The sequence below is a fragment of the Diceros bicornis genome, chromosome 6 (genome assembly GCF_020826845.1).
Source record: "Diceros bicornis minor isolate mBicDic1 chromosome 6, mDicBic1.mat.cur, whole genome shotgun sequence".
Lineage (NCBI taxonomy): Eukaryota > Metazoa > Chordata > Mammalia > Perissodactyla > Rhinocerotidae > Diceros > Diceros bicornis.
Window position 1 is genome coordinate 55,679,901 of NC_080745.1, and position 24,806 is coordinate 55,704,706.

Genomic DNA, 24,806 nt, shown 5'->3' on the forward strand with positions numbered 1-24,806 from the left:
TACACATTTCCTCTGACTACCCTTGCTGTCCCTTGTACCTTTATGTGGCCTTTTTCACCTCTCTTTTACCTACCAATGCTTCCCTGATAATCTACTTCTAAAACTCTTTTTATTCTCAGAATCAAACATTGACAAATATTTGAGGCATTCTTTGAGGACACTAATGTTTTGAATAAATGGTCTCCAAAGAGCAACAAAGGTCCTATATGTTGGTCCTAACTGGGACCAACAAGGTAAAAACAGAACCCCTACTCCATGGCAAAAGAGGTCAGAATAAGAGAGTAAATGTCAAAAAGAACCTCCTAGAGGATGGAGCCAGGGGATGTGGAGAATCACGGCAAGAGAGTTCCCATCAGAGAGCAGAATCAGGGTCTAAATTAGAAACTTCCACCATTGCCAGGTAGAGGATCTTCAAAATGCCTATCTAGCAGAATTTCATCATTGCTACCAACTTGTGACCTCTGAGATGCCTCCATGTTCCCATTTTTCAATTTGGACTGTGTATTATGGTTATCATGCCCCACCATTGCACGTGGCTCACATGAATTATCTAATCTTATCTGGTCTTTTAGTGTTTTTATCACCAGATCACAAGGAGTCACACCCAGACCATTGGGGAGAACAGTGCATCACCCAGAGATCCCTGACCATGAGCTGGTATAATGATTACTTTGACTCTGGGTTGACTCCCTTGGGAAAGGTCTGAGTAAGCTCTGTGTTTGGGAAGAAGGGTACACTGTGGATATTTATGGCCAGAGTAGGATACTCTGATAGAAATACCTCATGGCCCACCCAAACGAGTGTTCCCACCTCCATAGTATGAAGGATACTGTGATAGAAACAGCTCATGGCCCACCCAAACAAGTGCTCCCGCTTCCATAGTGTGAAGTTGTTATTGGCAGGGGGGCTTCCCAGTCTGGAACTACATTTCCCAACCTCCCTTGACATCTAAGTGGGCCGGGAATTGCTTGGCCCCACCCTTAGCATTTCTGATTCACTAGAAATGGATCTAGAATGGATCCTTAGAATTTGATTTTGTAGCAGGTTCCCAGATGATGCTGGTACTGCTGGTGGTTGATGACAATGTGAGAGGTCGTGTACTATACCACTTTGTAGCTGATACAGCCCCTCAAGGTGGCTTTCCTCATTCTTGGAACAGAAAATACAGAGTCTCCTTTAGTTAGGCTGAGACAGGGGCTGCCCTAGGTCTATATTCTAGGACACAGACACATAAATATTTGTAACAACCAGAGTAATCAGAACTGTCATTGAGTAAGTTTCATTTTTCTCAAAATAGAAATATTGCCAGGAAAAATTGGTTTTCCTTTCCAGTTTCTATTTTGCAAGCACACCGTGTATCCTCACAGTTGATACACCCCTATTAAGGTGGCATTATACACAGGCACTGGCCATATAGATTTCTGAAGAGTAAATCGGTACCTTTAGGCACTTCAAAACTCAGTGACCATGTGCTTTCTCTGTACTTCTCCCCAGCCAGTACCTTTATTAGTAAGATGTAAACATTTTTATCCAATAGTTTTCTTGAATGCAAATCCCCAAAAACAAAACAAAACCCACAATGTTCCTAGTTTCCTATTTCAGCATTTCTTGTACATCTAACATACATTTCTATAAATACATAATAGAATTTGTAATAGAACTAGAACTTGTAACTCTTGAGTGAGACCTAAAAGTAAGGGTTTCCAACTGGGATGGGCTTAGCTGTGTATCCTAATAAAAGGGTAGAGGATTGTCAAGAAGTATAGCTTCTGCTTGCACCCTGCCCAAGGCAGAAAAACCCACAAGAAAGAATGCTCTCTCCAAGACTGAATAACCTGCCTTAGCAGCCTCAGTTTTACTGGAGAATATGTTTCACCAAGTATGCTGTTTAATTTCTAAATATTCAGGATTTTCTATATATCTTTCTGTTATTGATTTCTAGTTTAAAATACAGTATCTTGGTGACTATTCCCTATAAGCTTGAAAAGAATGTGTGCTATGCTGTTTTGGGATGAAGTAGTTGATAAATGTCAATTAGGATTGACAGTGCTGTTTAGTTCACCTATATTCTCACTGATTTTCTGCCTGCCAGGTCTGTCAATTACTGATAGAGGGATGTTGAAGTCTCTAACTACTGATCTGTTTCTCCTTGCAGTTCTATCAGTTTTTGCATTGTGTCTTTTGACATTCTCTTGTTAGGTGTATACACGTTAAGGATGTTATGTCTTCTTATTGTAGTGACCCTTTTATCATATGTAATGCTCTTCTTTATCTCTGCTAACTGTTCTTGCTCTGATGTCTGCTCTGTCTAAATTAATATGGCTCTTCCAGCTTTCTTTTGATTAGTGTGAGCATGGTATATCTTTCCCTATCCATTTACATTTAATCTATCTGTGTCTTTATATTTAAAGTGAGTTTCTTATAAACCCCATTTAATTGGATCTTTTTTGTGTGTGTGAGGAAGACTAGCTCTGCACTAACATCCAGTGCCAATCCTCCTCTTTTTGCTGAGGAAGATTAGCTCTGAGCTAACATCTGTGCCCATCTTCCTCTATTTTGTATATGGGACCCCGCCACAGCATGGCTTGATGAGTGGTGCATCAGTCCATGCACAGGATCCGAACCTGCAAACCCTGGGCTGCCGAAGTGGAGCGCACGAACCTAACCATTACACCACCAGGCCGGCCCTGAATCTTATTTTTTGATCCATGCTGACATTCTCTATCTTTGATTTCTGTGTTTAAACCATTCACATTTAAAGTGATTATTGATATAGTTTAATTAATATCTACCATATTTGTAACTGTTTTCTATTCTTTGCTCTTGTTCTTTGTTTCTTTTTTGGTTTTCCACTCTTTTTCCGTCCTTCCTTTTAATTGAGGATTTTATATAATTCCATTTTCTTTCCTCTCTTGGCATATTAGTTAAACTTCTTTTAAAATTTTATTTAGTGGTTGTCCTAGAGTCCGAGTCCACCGTTAAATAAGTAAATTAAAATTTATAAATGAAAAGTAAATTTTTAAAAAAGTAACACTTTTTGAAAGTAAAAGTAAATTAAAATTTATGACCAAGAAAAATAGAAATTAGACTAGGAAGTTAAGATGTTGGCAAGAGAGAGGGAAGAAGCAGGTCTGAGACATCAGGTAAGTTGTCAACTCTTTCTGCTCAGCCATTGGCCTGGTGCTAGCTCTATCTCAGACTAGAGTTGCTAAGGTCAGAGGGAAAAATAGGAGAAATCCAAAGCGGACAGGGCAAGATAGGCTCCAGAGCATCACTTTAGTTACACACACACAAACTCATATACTCTTTCTCACACACAAACAGAAATGCTTCACACAAAACACTCTCTCTCTCTCTCTCTCTCACACACACACACACACACACACACACACACACACACACCCCATAGGTCAGAAAATATCCAAAGCTTCTATCCCCACCTGTGGAATTCCTTGGAGTTGCCAGGTGTCTGCCACAAGGATTGGATTATCATAATTATTAAACTTAATGATGTCAATCCCTGTCCATGGGCAGGGCTGAGTCTATAGCCTCTCCATGGCAGACAACAAAGGAAATAATTCCTTACAAGAACTTGTGTGTACAAAAGATGCTTTCTACTAACTCCAGAGTGGAGGAGCAGAAACCCAGCCTCCTGCCTAGACTGGGGCCCCGGTATGGCTCCTAAGTGCCGTTCCAAGTGGTGCTTGGTGAATGGGACACTAGGCTGAGGAAACCACTACCCACAAGCCAAACCCTCCTTCTGCAAGCTTCTAGATTCAATATTTGCCAGGATGGGCTACTGGATTGTATCTTTTCTATTGGACATAGATTTAGAGTCATTTCACTTCAGGCAGCCGGGGGGGAGGGAGTGGCAGTAAGCAGAGCATCCCTGCTGCCAGGCAGCCAGAGCCGCATCCCCAGACAGCACCTCTTCACATCTCAACACTGCCTCACCCCAAAAATGACAAAATTCTCCCCAAACCCGCTGCTTCTCCTCTCATGTCTGGCCACTCTTGTGGCTCAGTGGCTTTCACTGGGCACTGGAAGGAGCAGCAGCATCTGTCCTGAGCCTGTGAGCAGCACCACTGAGCCAAATCTCTCTAGGTAAGTGGGCAGAAACAGGAGGAGTGATCATGAATAACGTACTGTTTAGCGTTTCTCAAAGTCCTAGGAATACAGGCTTCATCAGCACAGGCACAGCCACAAAAACCATGGCTGACAAGATCAACCCCATAAAGATTCGTTATTTTATTTAATAATTAATGTATTATTTCTATTTAATGAGTAATTTAATATTTTGAATTAATTAAATTAAATTTTTCAAAAGTTATTTCTTTTTAGCTAGCCATATTCCTAAGAGGATTTAGGCTGGCTATTCAAAATATGTACACAATAAATTAAAAACAAAAGATATCTTGGCACATTATTAATTATTCAAGGGGTATAATATTTTAAAAGTTTAAGTATTTAAAACCATACACTAGCATACAATAACTACTCGAAAATATTTCCTAGTTCAGGTTAATTGCTACATGAGAACAATTTTGAGGACTTATTTTACAAATTATTCTACCTTTCTAAATTCATTAGCTGAGTGAACTAAACCGTGTTCGTATCTTGTCACTTGCAAAATGTGAATTCATCATTTCTGAATCCTTGAAATAAATTCCTTGTCCTAAGATGAACTGGACTAAATGATCCGTCTAATCAGACCCTCAAGTCAAACTGCCAAAAGTGTGTTTTGACTTGGGGAAAAGTTGAGGAGGTTGAAAGGAAGATGACTTAATCTCCAGAGAATGTTGAGGCCTCTCTATCAATATACATTTGCTTGTTTTTCATTATTTCATGTCTGTCTCTTGTCATATTGTGGGCTCTTAACGAGGCTGAAACTTACACACCTTTTTATCCCTCACATCCAACCATGTGCCTCACACAGAGTACATGTTCAGGAAATGATAGACCAAATGAATGAGAGAATGAAGGAATGAATATGTAAATCAATCAATCAATGAAAAAAAGACTCTAATGTTCCAGGACCCCACCGAGGGTCTGGAGTGCAAGTGTAATAGGCAAGGCCAGAGAATTGGCACAGCAGTTGAGTCTTATCAGAGAGGACATTGCCTCTTCTTAAAGTAGCTGTCCAGAGTCAATTTTGTTTTTCTGTTCAACAAGATCTCTAAGAATTGCCTAGAAAATACCGTTTCACAATTGAATGCCATTTCATCTGGAAATTATTCAAAGAAGAAAGTGTCCCATATGATTTAGAAGATGAATAATCAAAGATTAAAATATAGCAGTCCTGGAATGCTTACAGCAAAGGTTCATTTTGAGGTAGCCCACTAGCCCAGCAAAAATCAGAAATCTAGTCCTAGGGAAATAATGCCTGGGTCTCTTATCACATAAGAAGATTCTTTTTTTTTTAACAATTTATTATTATTATTATTATAGCTCATGATTTTGTGAGTCAGGAATTCAGACATGGCTCTATAGAAAGACTCCTCACTGCTCCCAAATGTCTGGGTCTCCACTGGGACAGCCAACTGGTGAATGAAGACTGGTGGGGCACCCTCTCCACATGGCCTCTCTGGGTGGCTAGCTTGGGCTTCCTCACATGGTTGCAGCATCAAAGCTCTGGAAATTCCTTTTTTTTCTTTTGTGAGGCTGACTGGATCTGAGCTAACATCCATTGCCAATCCTCCTCTTTTTGCTGAGGAAGATTAGTTCTGATCTATCATCTGTGCCTATCTTCCTCTATTTTTTGTACATGGGATGCCGCAATAGCATGGCTTGATGAGTGGTGCGTAGGTCCACACCCAGGATCCGAACCTGCGAACCCGGGCCGCCACAGCGGAGCGCTCAAACTTAACCACTATGCCACCAGACAGCCCCCATAAGAAGATTCTTAGAGCACGGACTCACCTAACCGAGGCAGTTTTTGCAAGAAATTTTGAGTCAGAGAATCCAGTCTCCAGAGATTGCTTGTGAGAAAGCATTGGCAAAATAGTAATGTGGAAGAAAGGGCTAAGATGTGTTTCAAGAGAGTTCTGGAAGACAAACCCAATGCCAGGTTGTTGGCAATCCCAAAGAACCATCTGGATGATACACCAAAGAAGTTCCCACCAACCCTAGGAGCTGGACCATAGAGCTGAGTCCTGAAAACTGAAATATTAAAGTTATCACTCTTAAATCTAAAATTGAGTTCTTCAGATGCACTAGTTACATTTCAGATGCTCAATAATAACCTGTAGCGAGTGGCTACCACATTAGCACAGATTTAGAACATTTCCATCATTGCAGAAAGTTCTTTTGGAACTAATGTAGTGTTTCTCAGTCTTGGCACTATTACCATTTGGGGCCAGATAATTCTTTGTTATGAGGGGCTGTTCTGTGCATTGTAGGATGTTTAGCAGCAGCCCTGGCCTCTACTCACCAGATGTCAGTAGCACCCCTATCCGTAGTTGTGGCAATCAAAATTGTCTCCAGACGTAGCCAAATACTTTCTGGGAGAGCAATATTGCCCCCTGTTGAGAATCACTCTTTTAGAGCAATGACCAGCTCCAGTAGGGTTGGGCCAAGCCCCACCAAGAGGAGATACCCTAGACCTCAATACCGAGAGGCTGGTTGACTTGGAGGCTAAGCGTGTCTAATGAAAGACCAAGCACCCCTACACCTGATTCCACTGCCACTTCAGGATCTCAACACAGAAAAGCAATCTTGAAAATTCCATGATTCCACGAATGGAGAGTCATGGAATTATCGTCATGTCAGCGCTATAACTCTTTATTTACCTGCAGGTTGGAGACCAATAACATGACCCAAGAAGTCTCCTATGAGCCTCAGAACAAGAAAAAAAAAGTACTTACGTGTGTCTGTCTCCCACTAGATAGCAAGCCACTTGAGAGGAGGGAACAGATCCTCCATCATTTTACCTACAGATGCCAGCAGAGTGCCAGGCGTACCACAGATAAGCACTACTGGTTCACTGAACATTTGAACTGATAAGGAGTTCCTGTCAACAAATGCTGTCTTGGGAGTTTGGGGGTACTACTTGTGGAGATCTCCTATCATCTATCCAATTATTTTTACCAAAAGAATCGTAAACAGTCGCAAAATTATCAGAGTTGGGAGAATAATGTGTGTGCTGAGCCATGTTCTTTTCAGTCCATCTTATTTAGGATTGTAAATATCAGTTGCAACTGCAAAAGGTCCTTATTCCTCTTAACTCCCTTTGATGGACAAGTTCTCCTTAAGTCCCATGTATTTCAGAGATATCTAAAAACAGTGACCTCACAATACCCATACACATTAAGGCAGCAGACTATGTGATGTCTTATACCTAGCTTAGAAGAAGAAATTCTCTCTGAAATGTATGTAGATGATTCCAGGTGAATTAATCTTGATATGAAAAAAGGAATTGAAAATAATTGTATTGAAAATTAAAAATCTAGGTGAACCCTCTTATCTAACCCTTGAGGAACTAGGCTCATGGAGGCTAAGGATCTTATCGAGGTCACCCAGCTCTTCTGTTAGTTACAGAGCTTGCTCTGAAATCCTGATGTCTGTACTCAAAGTCTGGTTCAAGTAGGAACCCTGTTCAGTGAGAATAAATTTCCTGCTTCAGTTTCCATTTTTCTTTCATATTTGTAAATACAAATACACATTGTCAGCTATTTCCTTTGTGCTTGATGCTGCTTCATCCTGTGTGTCAAGGATCTGTTTATTCCAAGGACAAACACTGCAACTAAAGAATGCTGCCCCTTGTGCCCAGTTCCAGAAGAACAGGCCAGGGCCTCTGGGGGGCGCTACCAAGGACACCCAAGGCACAGAGCTTGGATGAATGGAACCAAGGTGTCTGCTAAAGGTGAGACTGGCTACCTACTCTCACCTGCTTAGCAGCTAAAGTAGGTATTCAACACAAGTCCTTGCTCAGAGGAACCAATGCAACTCAAGGGAATTTCTGGACCCTTCCAATGTGTTTGACCAAATGCACATGCTGGAAGAGTGTGATGTCACTGCACCATACTTTACACACGTAGGTGTAGAGGCTCTTTATACATACATACACCAACAGGGGTACCTGATCAGCCTACTCACTGAGAAAAAATGGGTATCATCTAGCTCTGCACCTCTGCTTCTCTGAGTCCAATCTGTCCCCACGTGGTATTTTGCCTGCCCTTGGAAAAGTAAGGGGCAGATCTCACCTACAGACCATTGAACAATTGATGACCTTGAGGAGGTACAACTGCCAAGACACCTGAAACAAACTCATACTTGAGTGGACACTAACAACATATACCACATCTTGGGGTCCCTATCATAGAAAACTTTCTATTTCCAGAGTACCGCTTGGGTGGCCAGCTGGCACTTTCACAGTTGTATGTTCCCTCACATCTGCTTCTGCAGGATTACTGTGACTTGAGATATGAGAGCTGGTTTGGTGGTCCGAGGCCAAAGCCTTCCAGAAGCCTTAGTGTGTACAGCCAGCATCACTGCACACTGCACGAGTAGCCACAAAAGCTTTCCCTCTAGGGACAGGCCTGGTCACACCACACAGTCTTGAGGATATTCTCTGAGTGGGGAGCCAGCAAGACTGTGATTCTGCCAAACACTTCAGCTTAAAGATCAAGAGTTAACACAAGAAGATTTTTCTATACCTCAGGAAGAGATAAACAACCCTTCCTCTGTGATTACAGAGTGACAAACGTCTACTCCTTTTGGTACAAGTCAATTAAATGCTTATGAATCTGTCTCTCCTGCTAGATGGTGAGTCACTTGAGAAGAGGAAATATGTCATAACCAGGTCAAGACAGAGTGCCTAGCATGTAACTAATGATCATTTATGGTATGCTGCCTTTGAAATGACTTGAAACTAGTGGTAATGAAGGCTGCCTTGGACATGCCAACAATATGTTTGGATCACAGGCTCCTTAAACATCTATGGGCTTCCCAGAGCCATGGGAATGACATGAGTAGCGGAACTTGTTTTCTCAGCCCAATTTAGAATTCTAAATTTCAATTGCAACTAGAATTCTAATATCTTCACCTCTTTTCATTTTCCTTAGTAGACAGGGACTCCCCAAGTCCCAAGATAGTTCAGACAAGTCTAAAAACTATTTGCCTCCCAGGAACCTGAGAACTTTTCTCCTAGACATTATAGGAGCAGACTATGCAATGTCTTGAGCCTAGTTCAATGGTGTAAATGTTCTTTAAATTTCCATTGATAATCCCAAGTGAATGAATACTTGTCATGTAAAAATGAAAATTCAGTTAGAACTGGAATACGTGGGAGTCAGCCAGAAATGTAAATCATTGTGGGCCAAAGATAGCCATCAAGACCCCTGAGATGGTATGACAATTGCTAGACCTTTCAGAACAGAGTAGTTCTTGGTGGCTGAGTATTTTCTCTATGGATGTGATTGGCATGTGTTTGCAAACATGAGTAATCTCCAAATCAAACCTCAGACATGCTGTGTAGAGGTCAAAGCACTTTGACCCCAATTCCCTTATATTGTGTGGATTATTAAGGTGCACACAGAGACACCAAGGCACAGAGAAATGAAGTTACTGACCCAGAGCCTCATGGAAAGATAGGTGTGTACTGGGAGTGAGACACTCTCCACCCTTCCCTAGCATTTACGCCTGAAAGGGACCTAAGAATTGTCTAAGGAAGTACCACTCAAACTTTAACACACCAACAAATAACCTGGACATCTCATTAAAAGGAAGACTCTAATTTAGTAGGTCTGTAGAGGGGCCTGAGATTCTGCATTTCTAATAAGCTTTAGTTGATGTTTATGCTGTTAGTCCACAGACCATACTCTGAGTAGCAAAAATCTAGTTCAGTGGTTTTTAACAATGATTGCACAATAAAATTACCTTGGGCGCCTGCTGGTGGTGCAGCGGTTAGGTGTGCATGCTCCACTTTGGCAGCCCAGAGTTTGCGGGTTCAGATCCCGGGCGTGCACTGATGCACTCCTTGTCAAGCCATGCTGTGGCGGCGTCCTATATAAAGTAGAGGAAGATGGACATGGATGTTAGCCCAGGACCAATCTTCCTCAGCAAAAAAGAGGAGGATTGGCATCAGATGTTAGCTCAGGGCCGATCTTCCTCACAAAAGAAAAAAAAATACCTTTGACTATCTTTCTTTTTTTTTTTGTGAGGAAGATCGGCCCTGAGCAAACATCTGTTGCCAATCTCCATCTTTTTGCTTAAAGAAGAGTGGCCTTGAGCTAACATCTGTGCCAATCTTCCTCTATTTTGTATGTCAGTCACCACCATAGCATGGCTTGATGTGGGGTATAGGTCTGCGCCGGAGATCCAAACATGTGAACCCTGGGCCGCTGATGTGCAGTGGGCCGAACCTAACCACAGTGCCGCTGGGCTGGTCCCTCTTTTTTTTTAATTACTGATAATAATGATACCTGGGCCTCACTCTCATAGATTCTGATTCATTAGACTGGAGATTAGCTTAGGCATCAGTTTTTTGTTTTGTTTCGCTTTTAAGATCTCTGAGAATTTTCTAGTTTGCAGCCAGGGTTGCAAACAACTGTGCAAGGCCAGCCTTTTCATTTCACTGATGAGGCAACTCATAGAATTTAAATTAAATCAAATTCACCCAATGCTTACATTTGCTTACATTTCCATCACTTTCTTTCAGAGTTGGGTCAGGGCTGGAGACTTGCAGAAAATATTTTCACCTAAAGACTCAATTGGCCTACTAGAAGCTTGCCATGTGATATAGAACTAGAAGGAGAGTGCTGAGAGAAAGTGATCCCTCCTCCAAAAATCTCTTCTCTGCTTACATAGGTCAGCCCCTCCTAGGGAAGGGCTGGATGCCTACTGCCCAAGAGGCTTTGCCAGGCTCTATGCTTGGGCATGTCCAGGGCTCCCTGACTTGGGCTCTAAGGTGGAACTATCTAGATGGCCCTGGTCTGAAGCTCACAGCAGAGCACACTGCCTCAGCAGCTGCACAGTAAGAGCTACGATATGAGGCATCTCTTGATGCTCACTGGGAAATATTAGGATGTGGAAGGGCTTCAGCTGGAGGTCAGCGCAGTGCAGACTGCCAGCTTCAGAGATGGACAGACTTGTCACATATCATGAAAGCAACACCCACAATTACTGAATGCTCTTCAGTGAAACATACTTTCCATGCATTACCCCATTTCATCTCACCAGAACCCCATCAGGAAAGTCCTATGACTGTCCTAATTTTATAGGTAAGGAAATGTAGCTTAGAAAGGTGAACCAACTAGTCCATGATCACACAGCCAGCAAGTGGCAAACTCTAGTAATGAATCTAGACAGTGTGACACCAGGTGGCCTGCAACACTATCTTGTGTGCACAAAATCAAATGAAGGTGAAATGTCTTATTATTTCTCATTGTGCCCAAGCTGGGGAAGAGGGAAGGGAAGCTCAGGAAAAATATCCCATTGGCCTCATATCCAGAAAAGGACTGTTCCATGATGGAGCTTTACCCTCTTGTACTCAGAACACATAGCCCTAAAATAGGTGAGATGGTATATGTCTGAGGAATCCCCCACCATCAGGTGATTCTGTAACGGGACAGGTCTAGCAGGTTCTTCCTAGTGCCCTAGGTTTGCTCATCCCCAGATGAAACAACGATTGCCTAACAGTCACTCTTCCCTTTAGGAAACTCATGCTCCCACAGGGGGCCAGGCTCGCCCTGGTTCCTTTTCCTTTGTTCCTGAGTAGTTCTGCTCTCATTTCCACACTCCCATTTTGCTTAGAGAGTTTTACTGCCTACTTCTATAATTAGAGTAGACTTAGGGAGTGGGATTGGGAATCTCATTATTTAAATGATCTTGAGATTTCTTGGGTTTGGGGAAGAATCCATGGATGTAAACAATATCCTGTGCTTATAAGATGTCAGGAGAGCCAGCATATTCTTCTAGGAACTAGGAATGAGCAGATGCAGTCTACCTCAAGATGCCTAAATCTCTCCTTGAATGAGAGATGGAAATATGTTTTGAATTCACACAGAGAGAGATCTTACACCACACATCTTCTCAAGTGTGCCCTTTCCCTAAGATATCTGCATATTTGAACTGGGAATGCTTAAAATAGATACATTTCCTGTTTGATGTTCCTTTCCTGGGTATTCCTTCTTGTCTATATAATCTTTGACCTTAGAAAGGTCAGGATACCCCTCTGTCTGCTGGATCAATAATGTAGAAGTTCCGTGAAGAGGAAGAAAATGAGCCCTGGACATCCGGGAGCCAACCCAATGCTATCAGCTAGGCCTTGGAGTTGCTAGAATGCGACCTGGCATTGACAGCAAGGACTCAGTGTTCTCCTGTAGCACACAAACAATTTCACATTACATCAACATCAGATAAGTCCACCCTGAGACCACAATGGATCAAGACAAAAACAAGGCCACTCCATAATCATGTCTGAACATAGAGAGAAATATCAACATTGTCCAGTTGGGTCCAAACAGCTCCCCATCCTGGCTGATATGAGTGACTGCTACTTCTTTTCAAATTATACCTTTAGCATTGGTATAGTCTTCCTTCCTTCTGAGTAAGATTTATTAAGATACCCAATCATAGAATCATTCCTGCTTCCTGACAGCACCCAATCCTAAACAAAGCCTTGCTTCCTTAAACCCTCCTCAAAGTCACCTAACTTAAGCCCAAAGGTGGTAAGTCCTTTCTAATACCCTTTTACTGAAACATCCTGTGATTCCCCATGGTGTATGTCCTCCCTCACTGCAATGAGGAATATATCCAACTTGCTCAACCACAGATGGGTTCCTGGTAGGTCTTTGGCTAGAGGAGATTGATGCTGACAATGTTCAGCTCTGGTTGTAGACACCCTCCATCATCCATCACTAATTACAGCAAAGCAAGACAAGCCAGAGGTCCAAGGCAGACTGGGAAATGTCCCACACTCAGAAAAAACACTGAAACAGTAAAAGGAATATCTAATATCTAACCTGCGCGGGCATTTCAGTACACAGTGACTAAAAGCTGACTAAGAAAGGTTTCTGAAAAGTCTTTCTCTCAGTGTCTTAGCAATTCTCTCTTTACAATTAAAGAATTAAAGTACCGTCTAGCCCAACAAAAGTACATAACCTGAATTTCAAGAGTTCATGATATCTGAGATTTAGAAAAGTATTTACAATTTTAACTTTTTATGATCATCTCTGTCAGTTAGGGTGATGCAAGCTGTTATCACAGATTATCTAACTCTGAAATGTGACTGGGGAAATAACATACAAGTTTACCTCTCACTCATGTAAAAGGAAAAATATGTATTCCATATTGGCAGGTGGCTCTCCTCCACCCAGTGATTCTGGGACTAAGACTCCTTTCATCTTTTGACTCTACCATCTTTAACATATGGCTTCCAAGTGTTCACACACAAAAGAAAAGATCATGGAGGTTTTGTGGGACAGGCCTGGAAACGACACACATAATGTTTGTCCTTCTTCCATTAGCCAGAACTCAGATACGTGATCACACTCTACAACAAGGGAATGTGAGAAATGTAATCTAGTTATGGACCCAAGGCAAAGAGGAAACAGCACAGCCAGGCAGTCCCACTTGATAACTCTTTGTAGACTGTAATGAAATGTATAACCCTATCTTGAAATATTCACTCAAAGGGAAATTGCTCTCAGGCTTTGCTCTTTTGCTTATCCTGGTGCACTACCCTCTTTGTAACCAAGACACCAAAACTTACAGGATGGCTCACTAACATTTCACAAGTGGATTTCAGACTAGCACTTTACCAAATTTCCCTGCTAACTGTGTAGGCAACTGTAGCAGTCTTGGTCTCATAGAAAGTTTTCATTAAACATGTGAATGTCATTTCATTGACCCTCTGATGATTGCTGCTTTGTAATAGATTACCTAAAAATGTTAGAAACAGAAGAAATGTGAGAACAATCCAGAAGAATTAGCTGAATTTAGATTTAGATTTAACATCCACACATCACAGATTTTTCTAGACTCCAATGGCCCCATCACATTCTCTGAATATATGCATTTGTCCCTCTACTGACCAGTGAAACATGGTTGTTTGAACCACAGATGTTGAACAGTGAAGACCATCAAAATAGCCAATATGCTTGAGCAGGCTCCACCATGATCTGAGTTGGCAGTAATGCAAATGATGCTAGAGGATGTAAACAACGTGAGACTTTTCCCACAGACCAATATCCCCAAACCCAGAGGGAGCCACTTTGTCTAACAGAGCCCCACAGAAGACCTAACCATCTGAAACCTCATTTTCCCACAGACTGACAGTGGCTCTCTACCGTATTCCTTTAAGCATAAACCTCTCACCCTGGTCCCAGGAGTTTCCACTGCAGATGTCCCTGGAACCACATGGCTGGGTACATTGTGATAGTTACAAATTTGACAACAGTCTGACATGTTCCACAGAAATCTACCTCTCTGTCCTCCACTGATCTTTCTACAACACTGAATGTCATCCTAAGGTCCAGGTATTCCCTATCTCCTAGGCCACATTGACTCCAGCAGGGAATTTGCATATCAAAAGTGTCTCTCACAAACATCCTCTCAGCTGCCCAAACTGAGCATGTTCTCCTAATCAAAGTAAGACAGCCCTCTCTCTAAGTTTCATCTTCACCCAGATGGAGCCCTGCCAATTTCACTGGGTCTGGAGGGTTTGCAAAATCATCTGGGGAGAGCACCCTCATATAAATGCCATGCTTATTTGAGAAGCCCTAGAACTCTATAGACAAATCTTAGAGCAGCCTCCCTGCCTGAACCAAAGCACTACCCAGCACCTGCTGTCTCATGGCTCCTTGAGGTAATGACTTGCTCTGCTTTGTTGACCTTGTTTCTGCGCATTTTGAAATTCCAAAACTCTCCTTAAAGGCCAGTTCTTAGGCAGCCCTCCTCCCAAGGGAGCTGACTCACTCACGATTCTGACTCTGACTGACACTTGTAACCTGGTAACTGAGGAGACTTTAATAAGGCGATTGAAAGAGGGCTACTGAAGATGGTTATGGGCAAAGTTCAGGGAAATCAGAAGACAGTGCTGGACCCGGGGCCTAACAACAGTGGTAACATGACTCCACCAGGCCTTCAGGGCAACAGGAGGGAGCAGTCACCAGACCCTGAGAGACCCTCAGCTGTAGCTGTAGGGGAAGGGCTTCTCAAGAGGCCTTTGGTGAAAAACTCAACCTCTGACAACCCAAAGCCTGGCACAGTGGGAGCTTAGGAATTAACACCATGACCTTCACCTCCTTCTGCACTCTAACTTCTGGCTGGTGGCTCCCAGTGGGCCAAACCCAGAAGAAAGTCAAAAATCAAAAAGATCCAGTTAATGAAACCCATACTGTCAGCTTCTGCGAACATGCAGCTCAGTGAAGAATGCAGGAAAGTAGATCTGATGGACAAGATAAGAATATACCCACAGAGGCACCTTTCCTAACTGTCCTATTCCAGAGCTTCTTAGTGAGAGCAGCAGTGCTCTTAAGAGAATGAAGGAGAAAGCTGTCTTAATTCCAAAGGAGATGTCATTTATGTAGCATTTTCTAATGCAGTAACAATTTCCAGGAGACACTTATAGAATGTTCATCAGAGGACAGAGGTCTGAGCCTGGAGGGGAGGTCAGCATGGGGCCCAGTCAGGGTGACAGCATCTAGATCCTTCCAGGCAACATTTATTAAAACCAAGTGGGAAGGACAAGAAGCTGTTTTTTTTTTTCTCCTGAGGAAGATCAGCCCCGAGCTAACATCCGTCGCCAATCCTCCTCTTTTTGCTGAGGAAGACTGGCCCTGGGCTAACATCCATGCCCATCTTCCTCCACTTTATCTGGTACACTGCCACATTATGGGTTGACAAGCAGTGCATTGGTGTGCGCCCAGGATCCGAGCCCCGGGCCACAGCAGCAGAGCATGCAACTTAACCGCTATGCCACCAGGCCGGCCCCAAGAAGTTGTTTATAATGATGGCAATTTTTCTGTTCTTATTGATGCAAAGTCTTGCGATTACCATGAAACGATGAAATTGTGATCACTATGAAATTTGTTTTCTACTAACTCAACTGTTGTCCAAGGGTGGTCCCCTGACCAGGAGCACCAGCATCACCCATGAACTTGTTAGAAATGCAGACGCATAGGCCCCACGCTAGACCAGCTGACTGAAACCCATCAATCTGTGTGTTACAAGTCTTCCAGGTGACCATGATGCACGCTAAAATTTGAAAAGCCACAGTCCTAGACATCAGAAAACAAGAAATCTTATCAGAGTTGTGATGTGTTTGTTCCAAAAAGAATATGTTCCTTTCTTTCCTGGTGTGGTTAGAACTGGTGAACTGCAGAAAATATGTTCTGCTCAAAAGGGTTCTCACCTACTAGAGTTCTCCCATCTGACATTACAGTCAATGGGAGAAGAAGAGCATAGTAAAAGGGGCCCTCCTTCAGGATTCCTTCTCCAGCACACATCTACACCTGTCTCGAAAAGAGATTGCAAGCGAGAGATTGCAATGAAATTTACAAGAGTCTCTGGGTCTCTCTTTTTAATATATAGACTGCTGGTCATAAAATGACGTTAGCGATGTCTGCAAGCCCTCCCTCTCCCCCAGCTGTAATAGCAAGGCTCCCCAAGAGATTGTGCAGTGGTCTGTAGTTATGTTTGTGGAACCTCCTGACCTAAGGCAGCCTAAGGAGCCTAAGGGGGCTCTGGAGTATCCTAGGCTGAATAAAACCCACATTAAAATACCCTGATCCCAGGGTAACAGGCACAGAGAAGCAGATTGAGCTCCTCCTTCCACTCATGCTCACTGACCAAAATAGCTTAAGGGAAAAGGACCCAGGGAAATGCCTGAGGACTAACAGGTATCTGCCACATACGTAGGTCATCTGGGGGTGAGGTCACCACACACATGCACATACTTGTAATTTCATACTAACACATACTACTATTAACAATACACTCTGTGTGCTCACTAAGTAACAGGAGGACTTCTGGTTCTCAGCATTCCTATTTTAGAGAGTGAGGATACCTCTGTGCTGACATTCTACCCCATAGTCTTCCCAGGGCCCAAGCCAAGAAGGTGAAGGATGACACATGTTTATGAATGACTACTTATAAGAAAGAATGATAGAAAGAACAATAATTCTCTTCTGGCAGGTTGGCAGGGCAGCGCTGTAAGATTGTTCAAGTTATGCACTTGAAGTTCTGCAGTCTCAGTCAGGGCTGAAATCCAGTATACTTTCCACTCATCAGTGCATGGCCCCCTGGCCCCCATTAGATCATCTAGAAGAAGGAGGGGCTCTTTCTACTTCTCACAAATGCTTTGGCTGGGCAGAGATTGGGGTACATATTTAGAGAACCTGGAGTGGTTTATCCTTAAATGTTTTAGCAGCTCCCTCAGGTCATGTCACCCTGTGTGGGTGATCTTCCCTGAGCAATGTCTGTCCTCATCATACCATGGACAGCAATGGGCAGAAGGGGAGCATTTGTGTCAAAAGCTCTTCCTGATTCCATCTCCTTTTGGGATGCTGACTGTTCTCAGTGAGCATTCTTGGAACAATATTGATTTTACTCCCTCTTGATCTCACTCCCTCCCCCACAACACACACACACACACACACACACACACACACACACACACGGAGGTTTCATGGGATAATATTTCTGGGGTATCGTTGCTGATGAAGAGGAAGGTCACTGGATCTCCTCACCTCAGCAGTCAACCACGCAGTCATGCCCTGAAGCAAGAACAAACTCAGGTCAAAATGTTACCTCTGAGCCCGGGGGAGAAGGGCTTGGGGGAGTGTGGAGTTTTTTGAGGAGGAAACTTGGAAGGAAATGAGAGGCTATATTGAGCTGCCAGCTGTATTCACAGAGGCAGTAGTAAGCCAGAGAATCTTCTGCTCATCTGGATTTTGTGAATTTTCTCTCTTTATTTTCAAAAGAGAATGTTTCATACTCTGTTTTTGTGATTAGATTATGGTTAGACTTTGTGAGTCAGGATGGTAGGATTTATATAAAAATTGGTTTTTGCTAGATATTGGGATAAAGAAAATTTCATAAGGGTCCCCTTTGGGATCTTTCCTTGGGCCTAATGGGTAGCAGAAATGTCAAGTATGAAAGGTAAGATAATTGTTTGAGGACACAGAGGCAAATATACCTGCATAGCATGTGAGGACCACTTTTTGTAGTATTACAGACATTTATTTTTCTTCTCCCCTATTCTTATAGGGGGAATAGGACTTCAACTCTACTTCACAGGAGGGTGAAATATCGGAAAGAAAACTTTGGGTCCTGCTGACCTAATATTATTCTTTCTTCCTTATGGGTTGCTGAGAGAACACTAAAATTGTTGGGATTTTGAGTACCTGTCATCCACTAGGTTGCAGGGTTACCTGATATCAGGGTCACTGAATTACAAAAGTGGGACTTACTATTTCTTGGCATAGACCCATCTGACCTCATGCAATGTTCACCCATCCCCCTACTTCTGTTCCCATGCAGTAAGTCCCTCATTGTGAGATGGTTCCACCCATTTTTCAGTCTCTGGGATTGGTTGAGTAAGTTCATACGGGCGTAGGAGGCAGGTTGCTCTACCACTTTCTCCATCCTAGCTTAAGGATTCAAGAAACCCATCATTTGGAACCCTATTTGGCTCAGGACACTTTCTGGGCAATGAAGAAACCAAAACACGTTTACATGTTGGGACCATGGAAATGATGAGTAAGAAATCTACCCTTCTGTGAACACTCTCTCCACATTTCTTCTGAGACCATTAGTGATATACTACAATGTTGAGAAGGGGCAGCAGGAGAGAGGGTTTTGCAAGGTTGAGAATGTTGCTGAAATTATTTTCACATTAGCAGAATTAATCTCCTTTGAGCTGCCTTTTAGAGTTCACATAGCCTACCTGTTGGCACCATGAAGTGATTCGCATTTCCTCAGGGTTTTTATCAACCTGCTCTCTGTCTTAATGACATGACCATAGAACCCTGGGAGGCTAAAAATAATGAAGGCATGGACAGAATGGGGTAATAGTTCACTACTCAACATGCTGGCTTCATTTCCATTAGACTGAATGCTCCTAAAAAGTACAAATAATTGTTGTCTATTTTTCTAGTGAGGAATCAAATGGGAATCTCATTGAAGACAGCCTGTTTCAGTTGAGATGTCACTTCACTTGGGATTTGCGAATTGAAGACACTGAAATGCCTGACTTAGAAAACAGGATCTTGGATGAGATTGAGTTCCTGGACACCAAATCCAATGTGGGAATACACAACCTACTGGCCTATGTGAAACACCTGAAAGGCCAGAATGAGGAAGCCCTGAAGAGCCTGAGAGAGGCTGAAGACTTAATCCAGCGAGAACATGCCGACCAATCAGGCATGAGAAGTCGGGTTACCTGGGGCAACTATGCCTGGCTGTACTACCACATGGGCAGACTAGCAGAAGCCCAGGCTTACGTGGACAAGGTGGAGAACACTTGCAAGAAGTTTCCAAATTCCTCCAGCTATAGGATGGACTGTCCTCACATGGACTGTGAGGAAGGATGGGCCTTGCTGAAATGTGGAGGGAAGAATTACAAATGGGCCAAAGCCTGCTTTGAAAAGGCTCTGGAAGTGGACCCCGAAAACCCTGAATTCAGCACTGGGTATGCAATCACCGCCTATCGCCTGGACGGCCTTAATGGAGCACCACACAGTAGTGAGGAATTTTGTCTGAACCCACTAAAACAGGCCATCAGGCTAAAACCAGAAGATGCGTATATTAAGGCTCTCCTTGCCCTGAAGCTTCAGGATGTAGGACAAGAAGCTGAAGGAGAAAAGTACATTGAAGAAGCACGGACCAACATGTCCTCGCAGACCTATGTCCTTCGATATGTGGCCAAGTTTTACCGAAGAAAAGGCTCTCTGGATAAAGCTCTCCAGCTCTTACAAGAGGCCTTGAAGGCAACACCCTCCTCTGCCTTCCTGCATCACCAGATAGGGCTTTGCTATAAAGCACAAATGATCAAAATAAAGGAAGCTACAAACATGCAGCCTGAAGGACAGGATAGAGAAAACGTCAACAAATTGGTTGGCTTGGCTATAGAGAAATTTCAAAAGACTTTGACACTAAGGCCCACATTTGAGTTGGCTTATGTTTCCCTGGCTCAAATGTATGTAGAAATAGGCGACCACAGAAAGGCTGAGGACACTTTTCAGCAAGTGTTGTGCATGAAGATCTTTGATGATCGTCTACTGCAAGAGATTCATTACCACTATGGTCGTTTCCAAGAATTTCACAGGAAATCTGAAGATAAAGCAATTACCTATTATTTCAGTGGTCTGAAAATAGAAAAATATTCCTTATATCAGCGAAAAACTTTTCAGTGCTTTAGAAATATGTTCATCGGAATGTATGTGTTGTGGAAAGTTTCAGCCTCCTTGGACTCATCCACAAATTGAAAGGGGAAGTGAGTGAAGCCTTGGTGTGCTATGAGAAGGCTCTGAGGCTGGCTGCTGACTTGAATACCATGTTTTGAAGTAGAGCTCACCACACCTCTTTAATGTGTTCATAACTAAATATAACAGAAAACTTTCCTGATTGCTGCCTTCAGAAATATATAACATGCTGATACAAAATAGTTTGATACAACACATACTCTGCTGCCTGCTGACCCCCCTCTTTCTTTCCCCTTCCTTCCATGTCTATGAGAGGAGCATTCACTCTTCTATAACACATCCCTGTACTCATTGACCAAAGCTGATTAATGCTGTTTGGGGTACCCATCATCTGCTAGACCAACAAGAACCCTTTTCCCTAAGGCTTTGCATTTGGAACGAGCAGCTTCCATCCTCAGTCTAGCTGGTCTCCTGAACAGAGGTGTCTTAAACAGGGAAGGTTTCAGCCTTCTCCTGGGCCCAGCACACAGGGTCACATGCCAGTATAGCTGTGTGCACACACCTGCACATCTGCAGGCATGCACCCATAGGACATCCACACATAGGTTCAAAGACATTCCTGCTGGTTGGTTCACACACTCAAAGCATGAATTCCCGGAGACAGTTATTCTGAACCAAGAACACGGGTTACTCATATACACATGCATCACACATCTCTACACACACACACACACACACACACACTGATTCTTGGGCTCACATAGGTGCATTCCTACATATTTGTGCACATACACATTCTCTATATGGAGCATAACTGAAACTACTACCCGCTCACAATTTTAAAAAAAAGGAAGTTTCCTTTTTCATGTGGGTAGGGGGGCTGGCCTATAAGATCTAAGACCAAAGCAAACAAGCAAAGACAGAGTTAGAGAGATGAAGAGGGCTTCAGGAGTTTACTATAGTTCCAGCCCTGGATTCTATTTCCCAAGGCCTTACGGTAGCCCAGACCTCCTGGTCAGTGAGCCAAGTCTATGACCTCAGAACATATTCAAATTTTTAGTTTACATTTTTCAAGCTACTGGCAACCGCAAAGGATCTACATGTTCCAAACACATTGCTGGACATTCATTCACACTGAAGAAAAGTTAAAATGTACAAGGCAAGGACAAAGTAAGGAAAAAAACTGTTTAGGATGTGCAAACTGAAAATGACATAAATATCTCAATGCAGTTTTTAAGTGCTTGCTATGTGGTGTGTGATAGAATCTTCTCCTTTTTTTCCCTAAAATATTTTCTACAACAATATTCAGTAAAGTTAACAACTTCATTAGCTAATGGAGTCTTTGAGTGTATTTTATTTGTGAAATTTTAAAAAGATGTGTATTCTATGTCGGTGGAAGTGTTACCGAACCAAAGTGAGTTTGCTTCTTGGTGAGTTGAAATCAAAGCCTTCACCAGAAGAAGTTGTCACACAAAGTAAATTTTATTTGCAGCACATAAGGAGACCACGGGGGAAACTTTTCCAAAGCTGTGGCTCTTTGAGCAAGGGAAAGCAGGTGTCTTTTATTTCAGGTGGAGAATGAATATTCAAGAGGGATGTTTCATCATCACATATAGAGGTAGATAAAGCTCACACAGGCATAGTTTGAAATCATGCTTTCACATACATTGCATGTTATGCTAATAAGGTTTAAGCTCCTCCTGGGGTGGAGATCTTAGCGTTAAAATGAAGTAAACGTAACTTTTTAGGCACTTCTCAGCCCATCTCCATAGGCGTCATTCTTGTGTTGGGCTTTGGAGCAGTTCAGGGTGGCTGGTGGTTGCTCATCTTCCTGGAACAGACCTGAAAAATAACTTTGAGGAACTGTTAAGTGCTGTTGAAACTTCCTTTAAGTAACTTGGGGAAGTTACCTGTTGACAAAGGTAGAAAAACACAGATGCAACTTACATAGCAACTGAAGGCATGAGGCAGAGAAATCCATGTAAATATAAACCCTACCAAGAATTTTAAAAAATACTGGGGAGGGATTTACTTCTACAGGTCATGAAATTATAAGGCTGACTTATTGACCTTGATCCCTCAGAGCTGGAATTGACCAATGGTGGGGGGCAGGGGAGTTTGAGTGTGTCATTTAGATGACACCTGAGGAACACACAAGTAACACCCTTTATAACTTTGTTGATACTAAACAAAGAACAGATTTATTAGATTTAACTAGAAGAAAACTACTGGGGCAGGAAATTGTCTTTTCCTGGTAAACAAGGTATGACTCAAGTTGTAACAATATGCATGCTGAAATGTTTTATCAATTAATTGTACTGATTGCCTTCTTACTCAACAACAAAAAAAACACAAGATAAATTGATGGATAGAGAAAATGATGGATGAAAAGATACATAATAAAGGAAATATAGTAAAATGTTAACTGTAGAACCTAGGTAGTGAGTATAGCAGTGTTCACTGTAAAATTCTCTCAACTTTTCCCTACCTTTGACAATGTTCATAATACAATGTTAGGATAAAAAGGTCAAAAAGCAATATATAAACAGTAAATCAAAATGAGGCAAATAAACCAAAATATATGTGAGATAGAGGATAAAACCACATAAAGAAGAAGTATTCCAAATGATTTTTTATACACTGTAATTTGACTCTACATCTTTAGAAGGATATATCTTATGGATAAAAAGAAAGCAAAAAGAATGTTAAACTCAACTCAGCAGTCATTTTGAAGGTGTTTTGTTGATTTTATTAGTCTGAGACTATTGTTAGTATATGTGGAATAGATCATATGAATGTTGGTATCACTTAGAAAAGAGAGCTTCAGTTCGGGAGGAAAGATACACAGATGTGAGGTCAATTAGGTTAAGTGAAAACCATGTAAACTTGAATTTGTAAGATGAAGTCATGATATATCTTATCCTTAAAATATACACACAATACCAGTGTCATTTTCCTGGTTTTCATATTATAATAGTCATATAAGATGTCATTGGGGCCAACCCCGTGGCTTAGTGGTTAAGTGTGCGTGCTCTGCTACTGGCAGCCTGGATTCGGATCCCAGGCGCGCACCAACGCACCGCTTGTCCTGCCATGCTGAGGTGGCATCCCACATACAGCAACTAGAAGGATGTGCAACTATGACATACAACTATCTACTGGGGCTTTGGGGAGAAAAAGGGAAAAAAAAAAAAAGGAGGCGGATTGGCAATAGATGTTACCTCAGGGCTGGTCTTCCTCAGCAAAAAAAGAGGAGGATTGGCAAGGATGTTAGCTCAGGGCTGATATTCCTCACATACACACACACAAAAAAAGATGTCATTATTGGGGGTGCTGGGTGAAAGGTACACAGGACTCTTCCTGCAACTTCATGTGAGTCTATAATTATTTCAAAATAAGCCTGAAACGTAAAAAAGGAAATGATAAAAAATTCAGTTAGCACTTGAATATGTTGCAGTAAGCCAAACTATGGGCCAAGGTGGGCTGAGTGGACCCTTGAAGACCCATGAGAAGATGTGAAAACCATCGGACAGTTCACAACAAAGGACTTCTGGTGTCTTGGAGTCTATCTCCATGGATGTGATTGAAAGTATTTAAGAATAATCTCAAAAACCAAGAGCATACTTTTATACAGTGGTCAAAACACTCAGAGTTCCATTCTTTTTCCATGCCATCCTGTGCATCAGGAAGAGACTGAGGAGTTAACTGCTCACTATACAGGTGGGGAAACAAGGCACAGAGTAATGAAGATACTGATTCTGGGCCTCACAGAAAGGGAAGTAGGTCCAGGGGTTGAGTCCCAGATCACCAGTCAGAGAATTTGGGTCATACAATAGACATCAGGGATCAGCTAGGCCCTGGGTCCAGCCCAGGTGTACATCAAAATCACCTGAGGATTTCTTTGTAATACTGAGACTGGGGGTCCACTTCCAGGGATGTATTCAATTGGTCTGGGAAGGGGCCTAGTTAGCATTATTCTTAAAAGCTCCCTAGATTTTTCTGGTATGCAGTGAGGGTTGAGATTGGCTCATCTGTTCCAAATCACTTGTTTATCAGCTGAGGAAACAGAGGCTCACAGAGGTGAAGTGGCTTATATAGCTGGTCAGTCACTCAGAAAGCTGGACTCCAGGGAATGGACTTAGAGCCGAGTGCTGAAAATTCATTTTCTAAAAGTGTCACTATCTCCAGTTCTTGTTTTCTTTCCTAACTGTAAACACACACCACACACACACACACACACACACACGCACGCACACACACAGTCAAGTGTGAGTGCACTTTGTTGGCTGTTTCCTCTCTCCTGAATGCTGTTTTGTCTTGTGTCCCTCGTGGCTCTGTTTATCCCAAGGAGACAATGGGCAAGATTCTGAAAACCTAATCAGCCTGAGCCAGAGCCCCACAGAACCAGGACCACTGCCAAATTCACAGCAATGACAAGAT

At 42.5% G+C, this 24,806-nt stretch overlaps 1 protein-coding gene across 1 annotated transcript in view; it reads left to right on the plus strand.

Moving 5' to 3' along the window:
• The window catches only part of LOC131407237 (interferon-induced protein with tetratricopeptide repeats 1B-like), a 62,857-nt gene extending 41,163 nt beyond the window's left edge, over positions 1–21,694 (plus strand). Inside the window, 2 exon segments of the mRNA XM_058543500.1 lie at positions 19,100–20,367; positions 20,370–21,694. Coding sequence (XP_058399483.1) covers positions 19,188–20,367; positions 20,370–20,506 — 1,317 coding nt within the window. The 5' untranslated portion in view covers positions 19,100–19,187 and the 3' untranslated portion in view covers positions 20,507–21,694.
• The last annotated feature ends 3,112 nt before the right edge of the window (positions 21,695–24,806 follow it).